This window comes from Gorilla gorilla, chromosome 13 (genome assembly GCF_029281585.2).
Source record: "Gorilla gorilla gorilla isolate KB3781 chromosome 13, NHGRI_mGorGor1-v2.1_pri, whole genome shotgun sequence".
NCBI classification, from domain to species: domain Eukaryota; kingdom Metazoa; phylum Chordata; class Mammalia; order Primates; family Hominidae; genus Gorilla; species Gorilla gorilla.
In genome coordinates, this window is record NC_073237.2 from 49,140,940 (window position 1) to 49,162,232 (window position 21,293).

A 21,293-nucleotide genomic window follows, 5' to 3' on the forward strand; every position below is an offset into this window, starting at 1 on the left:
CCACCTGGCGAGGGAAACGGACTGGCACCGGACCAAAGACTGGGTGGATGCTTCCACGGACCCCAGGTGGGGCGCTGCTTTGACCTTGGCTTCGTCATCCCCGCGCTCTCTAGCTTCTTTCCAGGTGTGCCCAGCCACCGCAGAGAACAGGCGGCAGGTAACCTTAGGAAACCCTGCCAGAGGGCGTGCCAGACCGGGAAACTTTATCTGGGAGGTGACTCCACCCACTTGGGCGGGGCTGCCGCCCGCTGGGGGCGGGCGGGGCGAGCCTGCTGGGGGCCGGGCAAGTGGCCCGGCCAGCGGCGCGGCGTCCGGGGAGGAAATGGATGCTGTGCTGGCCTGCCGGCTCCGGGGGCGGGGAAATAGTGTAGCTGCACTCAGGCCCCGCCCGAGACCCGGAGGGAGCGCCGGGCCGTCCCCTTTTGCCCTCCTTTGCGCTGGGCTGAGCCCAGAGCCGAGAGCAGGAGTCGGCTCTGAGTTCCCTGCTTGGTTTTTGGGTGGCAGCAGCCAGAGGAGGAATATGGCGCTCTTAGGCAGCCGAGCGGAGCTGGAAGCGGACGAGGTACGAGCCGATGGGGATTGCGGGCCCGGCCCCTGAAGCGCTGGACAGGAGTCCGGGAGAGAAGAGTGAGCCCGGCTAGGACGGCCGAGGCCCCGCCCCCTTGGTACCCTCTCTGGGGTGGGCTGGCGGGCGCCGGGTGGGGGCGCCCGGTCTTGGTAGGTCTGTCCCCGCTGGAGCTAGGGGGGTCCCTGCGGCGCGCCGAGCGGACGCGCTGCCGAGGTTCGGGGCGCCGGCCCCGCGAGTCGTGGGGATGGAGGACCCACGTCCTGCCAGCACTTGGATGGGCGTGAGGGCGCGGGACCATAGGACCCGCAGCTCTGAGCTGTTCCGGGCCGGCCCAGCGACGCCTGGGCTTTACGAAGTCTGACCCTGAAGTCCTGGCACTGGCCCTCTGGGTGTTCGTGGAATCATCCCTCGACCTGGGAATCTCACCTTCTATGGAAGTTTCCTGGTGGCAGAACCGAAAGGCTTACGATTGATGAAAAGAGGGGGCAGCCTGAGGAAGAATGAGTAGAGGGGTACCTGCCGCGACAGCAGGGCAGGGCTGCCAGGGGCTGGGGCTGGAGGGCCGGAGCCGCAGCCCAGGCTGTGGTGCTTCCCTCTCCCTCCACGGGGCCGGGACACTTCCCCTAGCAGGTCCTCAGAGTCGGTGGTGGCCGGAGGGAAACCACTTTGAGAACCGACTCCGGCCTCCTTTGGTTTCAACTGTTTGAGTAATTAGCCACTCCTCCAGTCGTGGCGCGCCCGGGCCTGAGCACCCAGGGGCCAGCGCGCCGGACCTGTTGATTTATTGACTATTCCTTTCAGCACCTGGCAACTCCAGAGACAGCGCCCTCCCTGCTCTTGAAGTTGAGACCGAGGCTCCAGCAGCAGCCAGCACCCACAGCTGCTGTTGCTGCCATCTTACCTGACTCGAATTGTGCGAGTCGCTGCCTTTAGAAGGCTTTGGTTTCAAATGATGCAATAGTGGACGATCTGGAGGAGGCGGTTAAGATTCCCGTCCATCTCTTTAGTGCCAGGAATCTGACAAGGAATACTATACTTTAAATGTGGTCCGTAAAATAAACAAAAAACAAAAACTGAACTACAGCTCCTCTACATTACAGAGAGACAAGAGGGCAAGCCGGGCTGTCCAGACCCTTGCTTACAGCCTGTCCCTTGCACTGAGGATCCCAAGACTGTAGAGTGAAATATTTGAATCCCGATCTGTTTGTAGGAGATTTGCTGTGCTTAGAACTATGTAATTCTCTAGATTAGGGCATTGTTGAGGCAGTGCTATTATTAATTAACACTGGGGTAATAGATGTAAACTGGGACTGTTTCGGACATACTTTGACAAATGGTCACCCCAGCTATGCTCACTGCCTACTAGATGAACGGTTGAGATGCATTAGCCGATGAGGAGGGAAGTTAGGTTTCTGTGGGTGAAACTCTGTGTGGAAGTTAGGTTTCAGAGTAGCAGAGAGCCTGGCACACAGATACTTGGTAAATAAATATTTGTTGAATGAATGAAAGACTGCAGAAAAGATGTTGCTTAATAACAACTCAGTTTTTGCCATATCATTCATTTATTTTTCTTCATTCATTAACTATTAGGCTTCTGTTACATGCTAGGTACTGTACTAGTCCTAGTTGATGAGCAAAATACAAATTGAATTCTTTGTTCATGCCAAATTTACTTTTGTCCCTCACAGTTTACCACTTCCATTGCTATAAACTGAGCAAGCATTTATTGAGCATTTACTTTGGGCTCAACCTTGGTAGGTGCCTTAGAGAAGGCATAGTTTTGCCTCTTTATGGTTCTCAGTCTGATTAGGGAGATATGACCTGGGTACAAGAACTCTAAAAAGGAGCTCAAGTAAATGTAAGCAAGTAAGAAGTAGTGTGTTGTAGACCGGATACCCTTGATTTATTTGTAGAAAGTCCCTTACTGTAAATGGGCTTGAAGAACTCTAATCTCGAGTTCATAAGACCCCGCTCTTCAATTTTACTGGGTGCGCAAATAGTTTATTTCAGCTACGAAGCTTTTCACGTATTTAAGAAGAGTCTGATAGTCTTTATTTGATATTGATAGTTTTTAATGGCCATTATTTGATATTCTGGGGGAGTTAAAAGGGACAAAGTGATATAGTTGGAAAAGTACCAGGTTAAGTTTTTAGGTAACCTGGTTCTTCTCTTTGTTCATCACTTATGTGTGTAAACAGCTGACTAGGTGCCAAGCCCTGTACTAGCCTGGAGGTACAACAGTGAACAAGACAGACAAGGTCCTTCCCATGACTGTTGACCTTGATTGATCAAGTCTGTCAACCTCAGAGGGCTCTTTCAGTTCCCTTATGTGAAGAAAGAGGGGCTGGATTAGCCCTAAGTGTTCTTCCAGCTCTAAAGATCTGGGTTTTTATTGAGATGGGGGAGAGGGGTTGGGGGGAGGTTGGGGAAGAGGGAGTTTCTTTTGGGAGAAGGGCTAATAATATGGAAATTTTTTTCTTTAAAAGTACCCAAGGAATGAATGATAATGGTAGAGAAGCTCTCATGGTAGCTGTGGGATGGAGGTTTTCTTGGCTAAACTGATTTTTTAATTTGTGTTTTTTAGGTGCTAGTATGATAAATTCGGGAGCATAGAAGTTAGGACTTGCATCCTCGTTGGAGGCAAAAATTGGTTATTGGGGAGCACAAGCATCTTAGATATTATAATGGTGTGTGGCCATTTAAAGCTCAATCAACAAAAGCTTGTTTCTTAATATTTGAATTTCTCTCATTGGGTTTTCTTGTGTATTACACTAGCAACATTGATAATGGGTTCATGGAAGATGTACAGAATATATTCAAGGTCAATCCAACAAATTTATAACGTAGAGATGGCTGTGGTTGGAAGACTTTCTCTCTAGTTGCCTGATCTTGAAGTCATTTTAGTTGGTTACCTTCACATACTTATGGGCTACCAATGGGTGCCTTGTGGCTTGCTTATATTTGGCCCTCAAATATAAGGATTTGAGAATTGAATGAAAATCATTTATATTTTATTATTTAATTCAATTAAGATTATTCAGCTCACCAATAATTATCTCAAGTGCCAAAAAGGAAAACATTGACAGTATTTGAATTAATATCTAGCAGCTAATTAAGTTAAAAATTTTCTCATATGAGTCCAGGTGTGGTGGCTCATGCCTGTAATCCCAGCACTTTGGGAGGCTGAGGCGAGTGGATCACCTGAGGTCAGGAGTTCGAGACCAGCCTGGCCAACATGGTGACACCCCATCTCTACTAAAAATAAAAAAATTAGCTGGGCGTGGTGGTGGGCACCTGTAATCTCAGCTACTTGGGAGGCTGAGGCAGGAGAATCGCTTGAACCTGGGAGGCAGAGGTTGCATGAGCTGAGATTGCACCATTGTACTCCAGCGGGGGCAACAAGAGTGAAACTCCATCTCAAAAATTTTCTCATATGAAACAAAAGTTCACTAAAAATCACTTTTCAGCCTGTGTAACGCAGTGAGACCCTGTCTCTACAAAAATAAAAATATGAATAGTTAGCTGGGCATGGTGGTGCCCGCCTGTAGTCCTAAGTTATTCTGGAGGCTGAGGTGGGAGGATCACTTGAGCCTAGGAGGTTGAGGCTGCAGTGAGCTCTGATCATGCCACTGCACTCCAGCCTGGGTGACAGACCCCGTTTCAAAAAAAAAAAAAAAGAAAAAATCACTTTTCAGAAAATGATTTTTTCAATAGTTTTACTTTTGCTGGAAAATAACAGTTTTGAATGTTTTTTGAAAAGTTGATTACATTGCTATTATGTAGGTATAGAAATTGATGATTTGCATATGTAATTTGATGCATTATATTTAACATTATATTAAAAGTCACTCAGCAAATACAGTTATAAGGTTAAATGTTCATAGATTTTTTTTTTGAGTTGGAGTCTCCCTCTGTTGCCCAGGCTGGAGTGCAGTGGCACAATCTCGGCTCACTGCAACCTCCGCCTCCTGAGTTCAAGCGATTCTGCTGCTTCAGCCTCCCAAGTAGCTGGGACTACATGTGCACGCCACCACGTCCAACTAATTTTTGTATTTTTAGTAGAGACGGGGTTTCACCATGTTGGCCAGGATGGTCTCGATCTCTTGACCTCGTGATCTGGCTGCCTCAGCCTCCCAAAGTACTGGGATTACAGGCATGAGCCACTGTGCCTGGCCAAATGTTCATAGCTTTTTAAACGTTTTTTTTTTTTTTTTTTGGTGGGGGATGGAGTTTTGCTCTTGTCATCCAGGCTGGAGTGCAATGGCATGATCTCGGCTCACTGCAACCTCCGCCTCCCGGGTTCAAGCGATTCTCCTGCCTCAGCCTCCCGAGTAGCTTGGATTACAGGCGCCCAACACCATGCCCAGCTAATTTTTGTATTTTTAGTAGAAACAGAGTTTCAGCACGTTGGCCAGGCCGGTCTCGAACTCCTGACCTCAGGTGATCCACCCGCCTCGGCCTCTCAAAGTGGTGGGATTACAGGTGTGAGCCACTGCACCGGCTTTTTTTTTTTTTTTGAGATGGAATCTCGCTCTGTCAGCCAGGTTGGAGTGCAGTGGCGTGATGCATGTGCCACCACACCCGGCTATTTTTTTTGTATTTTTAGTAGAGACGAGGTTTCACCATATTGGCCAGGCTGGTCTCGAACTCCTGACCTTGTGATCCACCCACCTCGACCTCCCAAAGTGCTGGGATTACAGGCGTGAGCCACCGCGCCCGGCCTTTTTTGTAAAGACAGAGTCTTGCTTGGTCACCCAAGCTGGAGTGCAGTGGCATGATGTTGGCTCACTGCAACGTCTGCCTCCCGGGCTCAAGTGATTCTCCTGCCTCAGCCTCCGGAGGAGCTGGAATTGCAGGCGCCCACCACCACATCCAGCTAATTTTTGTATTTTTTTCAGTAGAGATGGGGTTTCACCATGTTGGCCAGGCTGGTCTCAAACTCCTGACCCCAAGTGATCCACCCGCCTTGGCCTCCCAATGTGCTGGGATTACAGGCGTGAGCCACCGTGCCCAACCTTACACTTAACTTTTAAAATATTTATTGAGTCATTCTGATCCTATTATTGAATTAAAAAAGTAAGCTTTATACTTAAGCTCCTTTGAGAGTTGATAATGAAAAAAATTAAGACACTGACTAGGAAATAAATGGCTTATGTGACATGTTTTTACCGCCTGCTTTTTGGCCCAGGAATTTTTAGATCTAATTCTGATTTGGCTAATTTCTCTTTGGAAGTTTAGATGAAGTTTTGATAAAATTCATTACCACAATTTTCTCTTTTCTTCTTTTTTTTTTTTGAGATGGACTCTCTCTCTGTTGCCCAGGCTGGAGTGCAGTGGCACGATCTCAGCTCACGGCAACCTCTGCCTCCCGGGTTCAAGTGATTCTCCTGCCTCAGTCTCCCGAGTAGCTGGGGTTACAGGCATGCACCACCACGACCATCCAATTTTTTGTATTTTTAATAGAGACGGGGTTTCTCCATGTTGGTCAGGCTGGTCTCAAACTCCTGACTAAAGGTGATTCGCCCACCTGGGCTTTCCAAAGTGCTGGGGTTATAGGCGTGAGCCACTGCTCCCAGCTGAGATTTATTCTTTCATTCCACCAGTGTTCATTGAACGCCTGTCAGGTCCTAACAGTCTTTAAATGCTGGATATACACACTAAAACAAGACAGTTATTACCCTTGAGGAGCACAACGTCAAGCAAAACACTTAACACAAGTCACTGTACTATTTCTATCTTTGGGTTAGGGTAGGTTTTAGGTAGGAAGGTCATATAATTTATCATTCAAAGCAGGGCACCCTGAGTAAATGGGCGCTTTCAGTAATTGCACTAAGACAACAGGTACAAACAGGGATGATTGGCTTCCCTTGTTTAGGGTCCGGCAAAGACTTGAAAGGAGAGATGGTATTTGAACTAGGTTTCAAAGGGCAAGTGGGATTGTGTTGGGCTCCCCAGTGGGAAGGCCTTGGGGGAAGTTGAGATGGGCGGGAATAAGAGAGCACTTGGTACAGTGGGAAGGAGAGTGTCAAGGGCAGAAACCAAAAAGGCTGGCTTGGGTCGTGAGTCATTGTGTCCTGAATGTCACGCTAAGGAGTTTGGGTTGTATCTCCTAAAAAATGGGAACCTGGAAGGTTTTTTTTTTTTTGAGACGGAGTTTTACTCTTTCACCCAGGCTGGAGTGAAGTGGTGGGATCTCGGCTCACTGCAACCTCTGCCCCGACAGCGTGGGTTCAACCGATTCTCCTGCCTCAGCGTTCTGAGTAGCTGGGATTACAGGTGCCCGCTACCATGCCCAGCTAATTTTTATATTTTTAGTAGAGACGGGGTTTCGCCATGTTGGCCAGGCTGCTTTCGAACTCCTGACCTCAGGTGATCCACCTGCCTTGGCCTCCCAAAGTGCTGGGATTACAGGCGGGAGCCACTGCAACCAGCCACATGGAAGGTTTTTGATGAGGCAATTGTTGTAAGATTGCTGATTTTAGGAAGATAAATCTGGTAAAGTGGATGAAGCCAGGATGTGGAGGTGGCAGAAGGAGGACAAAAGACTGTTGCAACAGTTGGTGTGGAAGATGATGAGTAATGAAGTAGAGTAGAGGCTGTGGCATTGGACAGAAGAGGCCAGAGTTGAAGGATTTCTCAGAACGTGAAAGAGGACTTGACTTGGTGGCCTGGCCCCCAGTTTGAGGGTCAGTGGTGCAGTGAGGGAGGAGCCATTGAGTAATAATTCTGGGTTCCTTGTGTGGCTGGGTGGGGGTGCTGTCCCCTAAGGAGAAGGAGTAGAGTTTATTCCTGTTTCCTTTCAGCTGGGTAGGAGATGGGGAAGGACAGCAAGCAGATGAAACTAACCCCTATGCCTCACTAAATTTTCTGATTGCGGAGCATGGGCCATTTGTTCATGAGGGTATGCATTTGGGCAGAGTTAAGAAAGGGTGTTTGTAAATTGGTAATGCAAGTTAGTGGAAGGAAGCAGCATCACTTTACTGTCAGTCCCAACTCCAGCTCAGGTTAACAAACAGATATTTTCCTGAAATGTTCAATCTTGAGTCTCTTTTGAAACCCTGTTTTTTGACAGCTGTTTTTCTAGTGAAACTTTTCCTCATTGTCTCCTCTCCTCCCCCTGTACCTGGATACCCACTTCCTTCCCTTCAAGTCTGGGTAACACATATGCTTCTGCAGACAAGTATCAGTTCTTCCTGTGCTAGCTGCTTGCCTTCTTATCTCAGTTTCCTGCCCATGGGTGCTGTTACCAATCATTCAGTGTGAATCTGATACTGTGAGTTCAGTGAAGCTCAGAGTTTCCATCTAGCCATCTGTTGACAGCCGACCAATCTCCAGTCTTGGGTGCCCCAGTAGCATCTCAGGCAGAGTCTCCTGAAGTTACTTTGTATTCACTTCCCAAAGATGAGTACCTGGGGACTCCTGTGGGTGCTTTTGAGGCTTCCTGGGGGAGGGATGTTCCTTTTTTGAGCCTCCCATTGGCCACCACCCTAGTCAGCACTCTCCTTTTCTCCCCCTGTGCTTCGTGGATCTGTGCTCCCTCCTGATGCACCAAGTCCGTTTATACCCAGAGCCACCACGGCCAGTTGCTGTATTGGTGATGTCATCACACCTCTCTAAAGGGACTTCTGAAGTGGGGAGTGCCTGGCAGTTCCTAATGCCATCATGCATCTTCAGCTCTTTATTTAAAGACTAGGTGTGTAGTAAATGCTTTTCGTTGTGATCTGTGGATGTGTCCCCTTGGTACTGCTGATATTATGCTGTCATATACATAGGGCCTACGTATTTTAAAATATTTTGGTGAAATGATACATTGATGTTTGTTGGATCTGAAGGTAACTAGTGAGTGACAATTTTCAGTCTGACTTAATGTGTTGAGTATTGTGTTAGGTGCTGGACAAGCAAATGCAGCTCCTGCCTCAGGTTATGGTCTAGTGGAGAGTGGGGGCATGTGTGTTCTGAGAACCACCTGGTGGAGGAGGGATGCCAGGGTGCTTTGTGAGCACAGAGGAGGGCACCTCTCCTGGGAGAGAGGGAAGTCAGGAGTGGTTTCCTGGAGGAGGCCATTTCTTAGACATTCTGAGTCAAGAAGAATGAGTAGCGGTTAGCCATGGAGAAGTGATGTGGGGAAGGGGGAGCTCTTGAAGTGTCTTCCAGGAGAGGGAATAGTGGGATAAGGTGCAGAGGTGAGGAAGATCCTGTGGTGCTCTGGACAGGTGGAGTGTCAGGAATCAAGGCTGGAGGGGTACTTTGTTAGTTCTCCAGAGAAATGGGACATAATATATAGATAGATGAGAGGGGATTTATTATGGGAGTTGTCTCACATGATTATTGATATGGTTTGGCTGTGTCCCCACCCACATCTCATCTTGAGTTGTAGCTCACATAATCCCCACGTGTCATGGGTGGGACCCAGTAGGAGGTAATTGAATCATGGGGGTGGGTTTTCCCATGCTCTTCTTGTGACAGTGAATAAGTCTCATGGGATCTGATGGTTTCATAAGGGCAGTTTCCCCACACACACTCTCTTGCCTGCTGCCATGTAAGATGTGCCTTTGCTCCTCCTTCATCTTTCACCATGATTGTGAGGCTTTCCCAGCCATGTGGAAATGTGAGTCCATTAAACCTCTTTTTCTTTATAAATTATGCAGTCTTGGGTATTTCTTCATAGTGGTATGAAAATGTACTAATACAATTATGGAGCCTGAGAAGCCCTACCATATGCTGTCCGCAAGCTGGAGAGCTGCAGAGGCTGGTAGCGTGGCTCAGTCCAAGCACAGAGGCCTCAAAACCATGGAAGCTGATGGTATAACTCAGTCTGAGGATGAAGGCTTGAGAACCTGGGGGACTACAGGTGCAAGTTCTGGAGACCGAATGCTGGAGAACCGTGAGTTCTGATGTCCAAGAGAAGGAGAAAAAGGACTTCCCAGCTCCAGAAGAGGGAAAAAGCAAATTTGGCTTTCCTCTGTCTTCTTGTTCTATCTGGGTCCTCTGCTGAGTGGATGGTACCCAAAACTTTGGGTGAGGGTAGGTCTTCCTTACCCTGTTCATGGATTCAAATGCCAGTCTCTTCTGGAAACACTCTCCCAGACATACCCAGAAATAAAATCTTTACCTGTTCTCTCTATCTGGGTATCCCTTAATCCAGTCAACTTGACACCTAAAATTAACCATCACAGGTAAGAAGGGCCGTTCAGAGACTTTCATGTCAGATTGTGGAGATCATGGTGTGCATCTGCGGGTTTCAGTGAGGAGTGGTGGGGAGCGAGCAGTACTTTAGGTGGCTCCCTGGCAAGGCATGGAGGCTGATTGGAGGTAGACAAGCCCAGAGTGACGGAGGCTGGCGTTTTGTTTTGTTTGTTGAATGATTATTGGGACTCACTGATGACCCAAGGGTACCTAATAATTAAGGTAACATGATGGGTAAGATATGGTGTGGATCCCTCTGAAAAAGACGTCAGAAATGTGGACACAGACAGCTGTAACCTGGAGTGCAGGGTAGAATCTAGAGAGGGTTCAAGTGTCCTGTGCTCCAAGGAGAAGAGGGCTGTCCCAGGGTGGTCCACCTGGACATTCTCTCTCCTGCCTGCTGCCCACCCCACCTGCTGACTTGTTTCCAGACCAAGTCTTTACTGACTAGCTGTGTGACTTAGAGCAAGTCCCTTAATGTTTTTGAGCCTTGTTTTCCTCATAGGCGACACGAAGGAGTTGAAACCGATGATCTGTCTGTAAAAGTTCCTTTGAGTTTTTGACATGTGTCTTCTAGAAGGTGACATTCGACCTGGGCTTCATGAGGTGGAATTTCAGCAGGCAGCAAGGGAGGAGATCACCCCTCATTCCTTCAGGCAGAGGAAACAGCAGGGGAACTGCGCTCCTCAGGCGTGGTGAAGTAGGATGGAGGCCGTGTGGTTGGAGCACAGTATATGCCCCCTTTAAGTGATTAATGCAGGAGAGCTGCTGTGAGTGTGTTCCAGCCAGATTGATCAGAATCTGGCCTTGAATGCTTAGCTACCAAGTTTGGCTTTTCTTTTTTCTTTTTTTTCTTAAAGAGACAGGGTCTTGCTCTGTCACACAGGCTAGATTAGAGTGGTGTGATCATGGCTTACTGCAGACTTGACCCCCTGGGCTCAAGGGATCCTCTTGGCTCGCATGATCCCCCAGCCTTGGCCTCTCAAAGTGCTGAGACTACAGGCATAAGCCACCATGCCTGGCCCTGCCTTTTAAAAAAATTTGCTTTTGGCCAGGCGCAGTGGCTCATGTCTGTAATCCCAGCACTTTGGGAGGCCGAGGCAGGGGGGTATCACCTGAGATCAGGAATTTGAGACCAGCCTGGCCAACATGGTGAAACCCAGTCTCTACTAAAAATACAAAAATTTGCTGGGCATGGTGGCACATGCCTGTAATCCCAGCTACTCGGGAGGCTGAGGCAGGAGAATTCCTTGAACCTGGGAGGCGGAGATTGCAGTGAGCCGACATTGAGCTATTGAGCTCCAGCCTAGGCAAAAAGAGTGAAATTCCTTCTCAAAAAAAAAATTGCTTTTTTTAACAGTGGAGACACACATGCACCCTTCTGTATTTGGGGAATATTTTTGCTTTTCTTCTTCTTTTGGGGTAAAGGAAGCAACAATAATGATTTCCATTTGTTTGGTTTCACTTTCCCTTTCCCAACCCCATTTCTAAGGTACAGTTTTAAACGGATGCCTGTAAACTGAAATGCAGTGGGTGGTTAAGGAGACAGACAAGGTCAGAGGCACTTGGGTAATTTCACAGGTTTATATTTCATCACATAGACTTTTACCTTCGGACTAAGTTCTGAGATAGAAAACCAACTTGAGCCACGGTGCTTGTGTGGGCAGCAGGACCAGTCACAGCTTCTTTGAGGAAATGCTTGGTCCTCCTTTTTTCCCTCCCTGCTTTCTCAGACCACTTTGTCCTGGCATTCTGGACAACCATGAGTCACAGTCCTTACACTCAGAACCAAAGGAAACAAACCTCAGATTCTCACATTGTTTTTCAGACCAAATGGAGTATTACCTTTTTGAGAGGAGGTGGACAAGACAGATGAGGACAGAGAGGGAGAGTCCTCAAGAGGGGGAAGTGAGGCCTGACTCCAAAATCCTCCCCCAAAAGTACTCATATGTCACCCCCTGTGCAGAATCATCAATCAAGGGCTCATTGACCCATACCAGGTCCTCCATGTGCAGAGCAGCACTGAGTTTCTGAGAGAGTGGCCAGCTGGGCTTAGATTCTGGCTTCCCATTTCCTCTCTGACTTTGAACATGTGATTTCACTTCTGACATTCTTCATTTATGAAGGATGAAGTCAGATTATATTTTATAAAGCACCTGACACATAGAAGGTACTACTAAAATGCAAATTTACTTTCTCTTTATGCTTTTAAAGTCTTGCTGCTACTGGTTCATTATCTATGGATTTAATGAAGAATCTGCAGCTAACATTTCAGTGTGTTGAAATATATTTTTACCTTATTTTTGCAGTCAATTGAAAAGAGAATTCTACAGAAGAAACAGAAGGGAAGTGATTGGCCCAAGGTCACTCAGCTGGCTTAGGCACAGAATCAGGGTTAGAAGCTAGATTCCCTAACTCTAAACCCTTTGCCCTTTACACTAGGTCAAGCAGCCACAAACTTCTCAAACTTGACTAAGAGGTTAAATGCAGCCTGCCCACCTCCTGCCTATTTTTGTAAATAAAGTTTTATTGGAGCGCAGCCATACCCATTTGTTTAGGTGTTGCCTATGGCTACTTTTGCCCTAAGGTGGTACAGTTGGGAAACAGATGTGTGGCTCACACAGCCTAAATATTTATATGCCTTTTATGGAGGAAGTTTGCTGACCCCGGTACTAGGTGGTCAGCAAACTTCTGACCTTCTGGGGTGTTTAAGTTTGTTTGTAATGTATTGTAAACCTTATGAATTAAATGTGCTTATTTCCTTCATGTGCATGTAAGCATCAAAAAATAGGAAAAATAGAAAATTACTTGACACATCCCATTAATTGGTTTGGTTGTAAGTTCTGGAGTCAGTTGGACGTGGGCTTGAATCCCTGCTCCTCCATGTATAACCTGGGATAAGTTACTCAATCTATCTATTCCATATTCACCAGAGAAATGGCGATAATAGAACCTGTTGTGAGGGTTCAAGGAGGCCTATGCAGCGCTTATCATGGGGGGCCCAAAAGTTGGCTTGTGGCATTGTCAAGGCTGCACTCTGTGGCTGCTCACAGGCATTGTGTAAAGATTGGCCAAGCCAGAGTCTTGCAGAAAAACCTTCCTCTGTGATGGAGTCCTGTAGGATAAATAAGTCACCTCTCAGGCTAATACCCAGGACTCCAGCTGGGAAATTCTTCAAGTTTACATCCTCCCACCTTTCCTTTCCTTTCCTGAGTGGGAGGGGAAACCACTTCACACAAAAGAGAGTAGTAAACAGGGGCTCAAAGGGCCATCTGTTCCAGCTCTATCTAAAACTGAAAAGTGTTAATATTTGTCAGCAAGGGAGGTGATAATGCCAGCAATATTTTGGAAACAGCATTTGGTCGCTGACACATAAATGGTGTTGTAACCTTTGTTTTCTCCAAACATTTTGGTCAATGTCATAAAGTTCTTACAGGGTTTTCATGTAGCACCTAGATGTTGGTAGGAGACTATGGCCTGTAAAAGGTATGTTTGTGTTCAGTTACTGAATATAAGAGGCTAAAAGGTAAAGGAAGTAAGAGTGTGCAAGCCTTCCTGAGCCCTGGAGGGACTCTAGGGTTCTGCTGTGCCCTAAATCAGTGTACTGTGCTAGACTGCTTTGTTTTTTTTCCAGTTGCTAGCAGCTGACAATAGACTGCTCTTTCTAAAATGCAAGTCCATTTTCGCCTTGCCTCTTAAAATCTGTGCACAGCTTCTCATTGCCTTTAAAGTAACATGCAAATACCTTAGCATGACATATGATAAAAACTTCAGCAGAATTAAATTTAAAGGAGTTCAGTTGAGCAATGAAAGATTCGTGAATCCGTCAATCTCTGGAGCCAGAGCAGGCTTGGAGACTGCAGTGCAGCCATGTGGTGGAAGAAGATTTATGGACAGAGAAAGGAAAGTGACGTGCAGAAAACGGAAGTGAGGTACAGAGACAGCTGGATTGGTTACAGCCCACAGTTTGCTTTATTTGAACACAGTTCCAACTGTTGGCTACATTTGATGGACCAAAACTCGGTGATTGGCACAAGTGTAGGTAAGGTCTGTTTACACCTCCTCTTGTAGCTCACGATGTACAGAGAAACCTTTAGGCCAAACTTAAAATATATAAGGAGGCAGCTTTAGGCTAAACTTGATTTAACACATGTAAGGCCTTTCTTAGCATCTTCCTAAGTGGTTCTCATATTTTAGTGTGCATAGAAATCACCTGGCTGAGGTACAGGTGGCCTGTTACAATGCACATCCCTGTGTCTCACCACCAGCGATTCTTGCTCAGTAGGTCCTAGGATCTTGAATTCCTAACATGGACTTTTAACATCAGGCATTCTGATGTGCTTGTGGTTTCTTTTCTCATGCCCAATTTCCTAAAAGGTGGTCATTTCTTCCCAACTTTTTCATACACTGTTCCCTCACCTGGACAATTCTTTTTAATCATTTCAGACCTCCCTCAGGTACCACCCCACCTCCAGGTGCTCAGTAACTAGTTATATGTCATTACATGAGTATATGCTCTCTGAGAAATGTGTTGTGAGGCAATGTCATCATTGTGTCAGCATCATAGTGCACTTACACAATCCTAGATGGTACAGCCTACTACACACCTAGGCTCTCTGGCATGGCCTATTGCTCCCAGGTTACAAGCCTGTACAACATGTTACTGTACTGAATACTGTAGGCCATTATAACACAATGGTATTTGTGTATCTAAACATAGAAAAGGTACAGTAAAATGTGGTATACAATATAAAAAACAGTACACCCGTATAGGGCACTTACCATGAATGGAGCTTGCAGGACTGGAAGTTGCTCTGGGTGAGTCAGTGAGTGAGTGGTGAGTGAATGTGAAGGCCTAGGACATTATTACACATTAGTATAGACTTTATGAACACTGTACACTTAAGCTGCACCACATTTATATTTTTTCTTTAATAATAAACCTTTGATTAATGGAACTTTTTTGCTTTATGAACTTTTAAATTCTTTAAAACTTTTTGGTACTTTCACAATAACACTTAGCTTAAAACACAAACACACTGTACAGCTATACAAAATATTTTCTTTATATCCTTATTCAAGCTTTTTTCTATTTTAAAAGTTTTTTACTTTTACTTGTAAACTTTTTTTAAGAACTAAGACATAAACACACAGATTAGCCTGGGCCTACATAGGGTAAGGATCACCAATGTCACTGTCTTCAGGGGCAGTAACATGGCTGGAGCTGTCATCTCCTATGACAACAGTGCCGTCTTCTGAAATACCTCCTGAAGGACCTGCCTGAGGCTGTTTTCGAGTTAACTCTTCTTTTTTTAATAGGTAGAAGGAGAAGGGTACCCTCTAAAATCACGATTAAAAGTACAGTATAATAAATACATAAACCAGTAACAGTTGTTTTTATTGTTCTGTACCATACATAATTGTATGTGCTATACTTTTATATAACTGGTGGTGCAGTAGGTTTGTTTATACCAGCATCACCACAAATATGTAGGTAACTCATTGCACTGTGTGTTATAATGGCTGTGACTAGGCAATGGGAACTTTTTAGCTCCACTCCAATCTTATGGGACCACCGTGGTGTATGTGGTCCATCATTGACCTGTTGTAGTTACACAGCTTTTGTCTGTATTTAGCATTCCTGGCTGCCTTGAGAAGAACTATTCCTTCTTTGGCATACATGCTGTGGCATCCAACAGGAATGGGATGTGGGCATTAAATATGATTCTTTCCTGTCTGTAAAATTCTAGCCTTATGAATGTACTTACAAAAAGTAAACTTTACACATATTTGCTAATTAAGTTAATGGCCACGAATAAGGATTTAAAGGGTGCCAGGCACTGAGGCACCAGGCTGCACTCAGCAACTGTGAAGCAGGCATTAGAATCCCCATTTGATTGATCAGGAGACTGAAGCTCACAGAGAGGTTAAGTTACTTGATCAAAGGCACATTGACAGCAAGTGGTAGAACTCCACTGTGTTTGCTGCCTTGCAAGCTTGCCCATGTTCTTTCCTCTTTCCCGCATGCCTTGCTAGGAACAGATACCACAAATCTGAAATTCAGGTGTGTCAGGAAAGAGGCTGATTTTTTTTTTTAAATTCTTTGTCCTACTTGAGACTTTGGATCCAGTGACGGTCCCTTTTGTTCAAGTGGTAATGGCTTAAAAGTGCAACTGTTTGTGCATCCTTCTAGCAGGAACTTAAACATGTTGGATAAATAGCAGCTGTCTTAAGGAATGAATAGAAAATCAGGAAAAGTCATCATCCATATGAACTCTACATATCATCTGCTTTCTTGAAAATTGTATTAATCCGTTCTCATGCTGCTGATAAAGACATACCTGAGACTGGGCAATTTATGAAAGAAAGAGGTTTAATGGACTTACAGTTCACTGTGGCTGGGGAGGCCTCACCATCATCGCAGAAGGCAAGGAGGAGCAAGTCACGTCTTACGTGCATGGCAGCAGGCAAAGAGAGAGCTTGTGCAGGGAAACTTCCATTTTTAAAACCATCAGATCTCATGAGACTTATTCACCATCATGAGAATAGCACAGGAAAGACTTGCCCTGGTGATTCAATTCCCTCCCACTGGGTCCCTCCCACAACGCATGGGAATTGTGGGAGATACAATTCAAGATGAGATTTGGGTGGGGACACAGCCAAACCATATCACAAATGGAACAAATTATTCATGTGGACAATGTGTTTCCACAAGAGAAGGTGGCCCTTCTTCACCATAGAAAGCAGCAAAGGAATTCCTTTAATGCTGTCTAACAATGTGAGAGTTTTATCCTCTCAGTCAGGAGGGAGACTTTACCTCCGTAATCCATTAGCATTATCTCAATACACTTAAACACACCCAGTTTTATTAAGGTGTGCTTTGCATTACTCCTTTTACGTATAACCCAAAAAATGTCTGAGACAGATCTCACTTTAGAGGTTTATTTTGCCAAGATTGAGGATATGCCTGGGAAGGAGACACAGTTGCAGTAGGATCTGTGCCCTGTGCATTTTCCAAAGACGATTTTGAGGAGTTCAACATTTAAAGGGGAGAGTGGCAGAAGGGGAAAGCAGGAAAGAAAAAAAAGAGGTAGATATGCAGTGAGGTAAGGGGTCACATTCTTGTGAGGCTTTGATTAGCGTTCACTGGATCCACATGTTACATGTGAAAGGAGGGAGTAGAGGAACAGTCAGTTATGCATTCTGCATTTTAAATCTGCATTTTATGTAAAATAAAGTAAACATAGAGTAGAGGAAGACGTCAAACGTGCATTTGTCTCTGGGTGGATGGTAGGATGACTTCTAGTCTTGTCTTTGTCCCATACCTGTGAAGATAAGTTGTTGAGTTATATTTTCAGGGTGAGATTGAACAGAACTCTGTTTTATGGTAAAGATTCTGGGGCCCACAAGGCATTTCCTTGTAAGCAATTTGTGAAGGAGACCACCTGGGGAGATAGGTGGCCTTCTATCATTGCAGCTATCTGTTTAGGAACAGAAGGGAGGAAGTTTTTGTGTGACTCAGTTCCCAAGCTTAAATTTTCTCTTTGGCATGATGAGTTTAGGTCCCGAGATTTTATTTGCCTTTAATGTAAGCGTTCAAGTCGGTGGATTTTTAGTAAATTTACAGAGTTGCATAGCCATCACCACAATCCAATTTAAGAACATTTCTATCACCCTATAAGGATTTCTCTAACCATTTTTTTCTCATTTTAGTACACTTGTAATACTTAAAATAATTAAAAAATTAAAAATCACCAGGAGAAAGTAAAATTTCCCAGACAGAAATAAAAATGAGCAGTCATTATATATGATTAGGATAAAGCACAAGTGTTAGGCGTCACAAATCAAGACCGGGAGAGCACGGGTGCTTTTGGGTCAGTGTTTGGCTTTGGCTCTCACACTGGGCATCATCGGGGGGGTCAAGGGCTGTATGAATTACTCCTGCCCACATGAATAATTTGTTCCATTTGCAAGAAAGCAGATGATATGTAGTTCATATGGATGATGACTTTTCCTGATTTTCTATTCATTCCTTAAGGCAGCTGCTATTTGTCCAACATGTTTAGGTTCCTGCTGGAAGTATGCAAAACAGTTGCATTTCTAAGCCATTATGAGTGAACAGAAGGAAATATCACTGGATCCAAAGTCTCAAGTAGGACAAAGAATAAAAAAAAATCAGCCTCTTTCCTGGCATACCTGAATTTCAGATTTGTGGTATCTGTTCCTAGCAAGACATGTGCGAGAGAGGAAAGAATATAGGTAGGCTTGCAAGGTAGCAGACACATGGAGTTCTGCCATTTGCCGGCATTGTGCCTTTGAGCAAGTAACTTAACCTCTCTGTGAGCTTCAGTCTCCTGACCAATCAAATGGGGATTCTAATGTCTGCCTCATAGTGGCTGTGTGCAGCTCTGGTGCCTCGGTGCCTGGCATACTTTAAATACTTATTTGCATCCATTAATTTAATCAGCATTTGTGTATAAAGTTTACTTTTTGTAAGTACATTCATATGACTAGAGTTTTACAGAGCAGGAAAGAATCATAATAACATTATTTAAAATACTGCAACTAGCCATATTGAACATTTTGGTATTAAATATTCATTTACTGATAGTCATTTTATTTTTGGGAGGAAAGGTTTTGTTTTTATTTTAAAATACCAACACTGGTAAATGTCCTTTTGGAGGACTGGCTGAAGCCAGGTAACCAAGGGTAAGGCACTTTGAGCCACAGTTTCCTCACTTATACAGTGGGGCTAAATGATATAATGTATGCAACTTGCTACCTGGGGTAGATAAGGAACATTCACAAAAATAAGGATAATTATACTTTAAAAGCATGTAATTAAGTGCTCCTAGAGGTCTGGGGTGTTCACATTTCTAACAACTTGCTTATTTAGTAATAATAGCCTATGAGAGTTCCCTGACTCCCCTCATGGAATGTGTGTCTGGGTGTGGCTTGTCTGTTCGGCTGCCGTGCATGCTCAAACCCCTTATGGGAGGGGGAGCACAAAGATGGGCAGGTGCAGAAGCTGGGGCAAGTGCCCCTGGGCTCCGGCCTCACGGCATCATCCAGGGGTGGGTGTCTGTGACTTCCAAAGCCCAAGTGGCATGTGTTACAGTGCACTCTTTTAACCTTGCCATCCGTGGATGGCTTAAGTGTTAACCAGCTTAGTGTCCTCTTGGTACCCAGACCCTTTTCCAGTGTCCAGGAAGAATCAGGTTGCACATGGAGTTGAAGGATGAATGTGGGGGCTTTATTGAATGGTGGAGGTGGCTCTCAGTGGGATGAATGGGGAGCTGGAAGGGGGATGGAGTGGGAAGATGATCTTCCCCTGGAGTGTGGTTGTCCAGCAGCCAATCTCCTCTCCAACCATCCCCAGCTGAACTCCTCTTGACGACATTCAGATACTCCTCTTCTCTTTGCTGTGCCATTCTGCCATTCTTCTGCTCTTCTGTTCATTTCCTTGTGGAGCCGGGGTTTTGGCATTTATATGGGTACAGGATAGGGGATGTGGTGGGCCGAAAGATAACTTTTGGGTGCAAAAACAGGAATGCCCATTCTCATTTAGGGCTGCGGGTTTCCAGGCCTGAGAATGGTGCCTTTGCTGGGGAACTGCTCTCTTCTATCCAGTATTTCCCTGTCTCCTGTCCATATCATATGGATGTATTGGTATTTCTCACAACTTTGATAGAAAACATTGAGATTCTTGGTATGCTTTTTCATCTGGCAATCTATCAAAATGTAGTTTGATTTCACAAATGGTAGAAATGACTTTATTAAGGTGTCGGGTTCCACAAGCTTAATTGTATAGCTAATTATATTTGAAATTTACAAAGGAAAGCTAGTAGCTTAGAAAGAATCATTTTTTTATGTTTTTTTTTTTTTTTTTTTTTTGAGATGGAGTCTCGCCCTGTCGACCAGGCTGGAGTGCAGTGGCGCCATATCGGCTCACTGCAGGCTCCGCCTCCCGGGTTCACGCCATTCTCCTGCCTCAGCTTCCCAAGTAGCTGGGACTACAGGCCCATGCCACCATGCCCGGCTAATTTTTGTATTTTTTAGTAGAGAAGGGGTTTCACCGTGTTAGCCAAGATGGTCTCAATCTCCTGACCTTGTGAGCCACTGCGCCCAGCCAGAAAGAATCATTTTTTTTTCCCTAAAGGTTTTCTTGTCTTTACCTCCCTTTATAGTTTATGGCAGAGGAGCTTACATTTTAACTTAAATGAAGATGCCCCTGTTTGATATATGCAAGTCCAGTCCAAGAGGGTACTTCAGGTCTGTAAGCTTGGGGAAGCGAGTACCACATGGCAATAGATTAGGCTCTGACATTTTAAGACAGAGGGACATGTGACATGCCTAATGAACTCTTATCTCTTTGTTAAAGACCACAAAGCATTCCATTTCAACTGTGGCAATTGGAGACAATCATCTCTTCCATAACTCTGTTACGATTGACCTGTTCTGTTGTCTCTAGCTGTTTCTCAGCTTTCTTAATTTTGGCAGTTCTTTATTTTCAGATTGACCATTCAGCTTTGTCAGATGTCACTATAGATTTCTCTCCCTCTCTCTTAATGAGAAATTATTTTAAGAGATTGTGTTTTAGCCATGTACGCTCTTATTTTCATACAAATACTGATGGCCCTTTGGGCTCCCCTCCAAGCATTTAGAGCAAAGAGTAAACAGATCAGTTAAGATTTAGTAATGAAACTCAGCTTTAGACAATGGCAAATCAAGCAGACCCCCAATATCCTCATTTTAATAAAGTCCATTTTGGAATGAAAAAGAATTAGAAAAATAATTTAGTCTTATTGCTGAAGTTTAGCTATTCCTTAGCCTTCTGAGATTCCTTGACAAAACAGAATTCTCATAATAAGCTAGTTCTAGGTATTAGAATTTTCTGAGACGGGATAAATTGTGAGAAATTTAAAAGTTCCCCAGGTCAAATTTGGGACATTTTGAGCAACAAAATAATTAAGAACAGTGGAGTATTACGGGCCATAGAAAGTAATAGGAATCCTTGAGTGCATATGGATGATAAAGAAATAACTAGATAGCTAAATGAGGCAGATGGAAGACTTTTGTTTTAGTAGAATGCCAGAGACAGATTGGCAGGAATGGAAGGAGTGCTGAGGTTGGAAGCTCAGTTTCAGCGTCATTGTAAATAATGAGTCAGGCAGTACCACCCTAGGTGCTAAATCTAGGGGTACTTTGGGTGAGGAACATGATGTTTACCTATCTTACACTATCTCACCGGAGACTTCTTATTAGTTGCAAGACAAATACAGTAACTATGCAGTGGAGAAATAGGACAACACCTTGACCAGGTGACCAAAATTAACATCACAGGTGGAAGCAGATGAACATCTGTGCCTCTGGATATAAATGCCCTTAGGAGGACACTGTCTGTTCTGTAGTCGTCTAACCTGACTCGAATCACAAAGAAACATCAGAGAAACTTTAAATGAGGAACAGGAAGATACTACTGTTTAAAAGAGAGAAAGGCTGTAGTCTCCAAGACTGCTGGTATCATAAAACATAAGGG

General features: G+C 44.9%; 1 protein-coding gene across 2 annotated transcripts in view; it reads left to right on the forward strand.

Annotated features, from left to right (window-relative positions):
• Positions 1 to 249: 249 nt before the first annotated feature.
• Positions 250 to 21,293, forward strand: part of TTC39B (tetratricopeptide repeat domain 39B) — a 141,267-nt gene continuing 120,223 nt past the window's right edge. The window contains exon 1 of one of the 2 annotated variants that reach the window (XM_031014796.3): positions 250 to 562. In XM_031014796.3, the coding sequence (XP_030870656.1) occupies positions 323 to 562 (240 nt within the window). In that variant the 5' untranslated portion in view covers positions 250 to 322. The remainder of the gene's footprint in view (positions 563 to 21,293) is intronic. The other variant, XM_063696365.1, reaches the window with a different exon arrangement.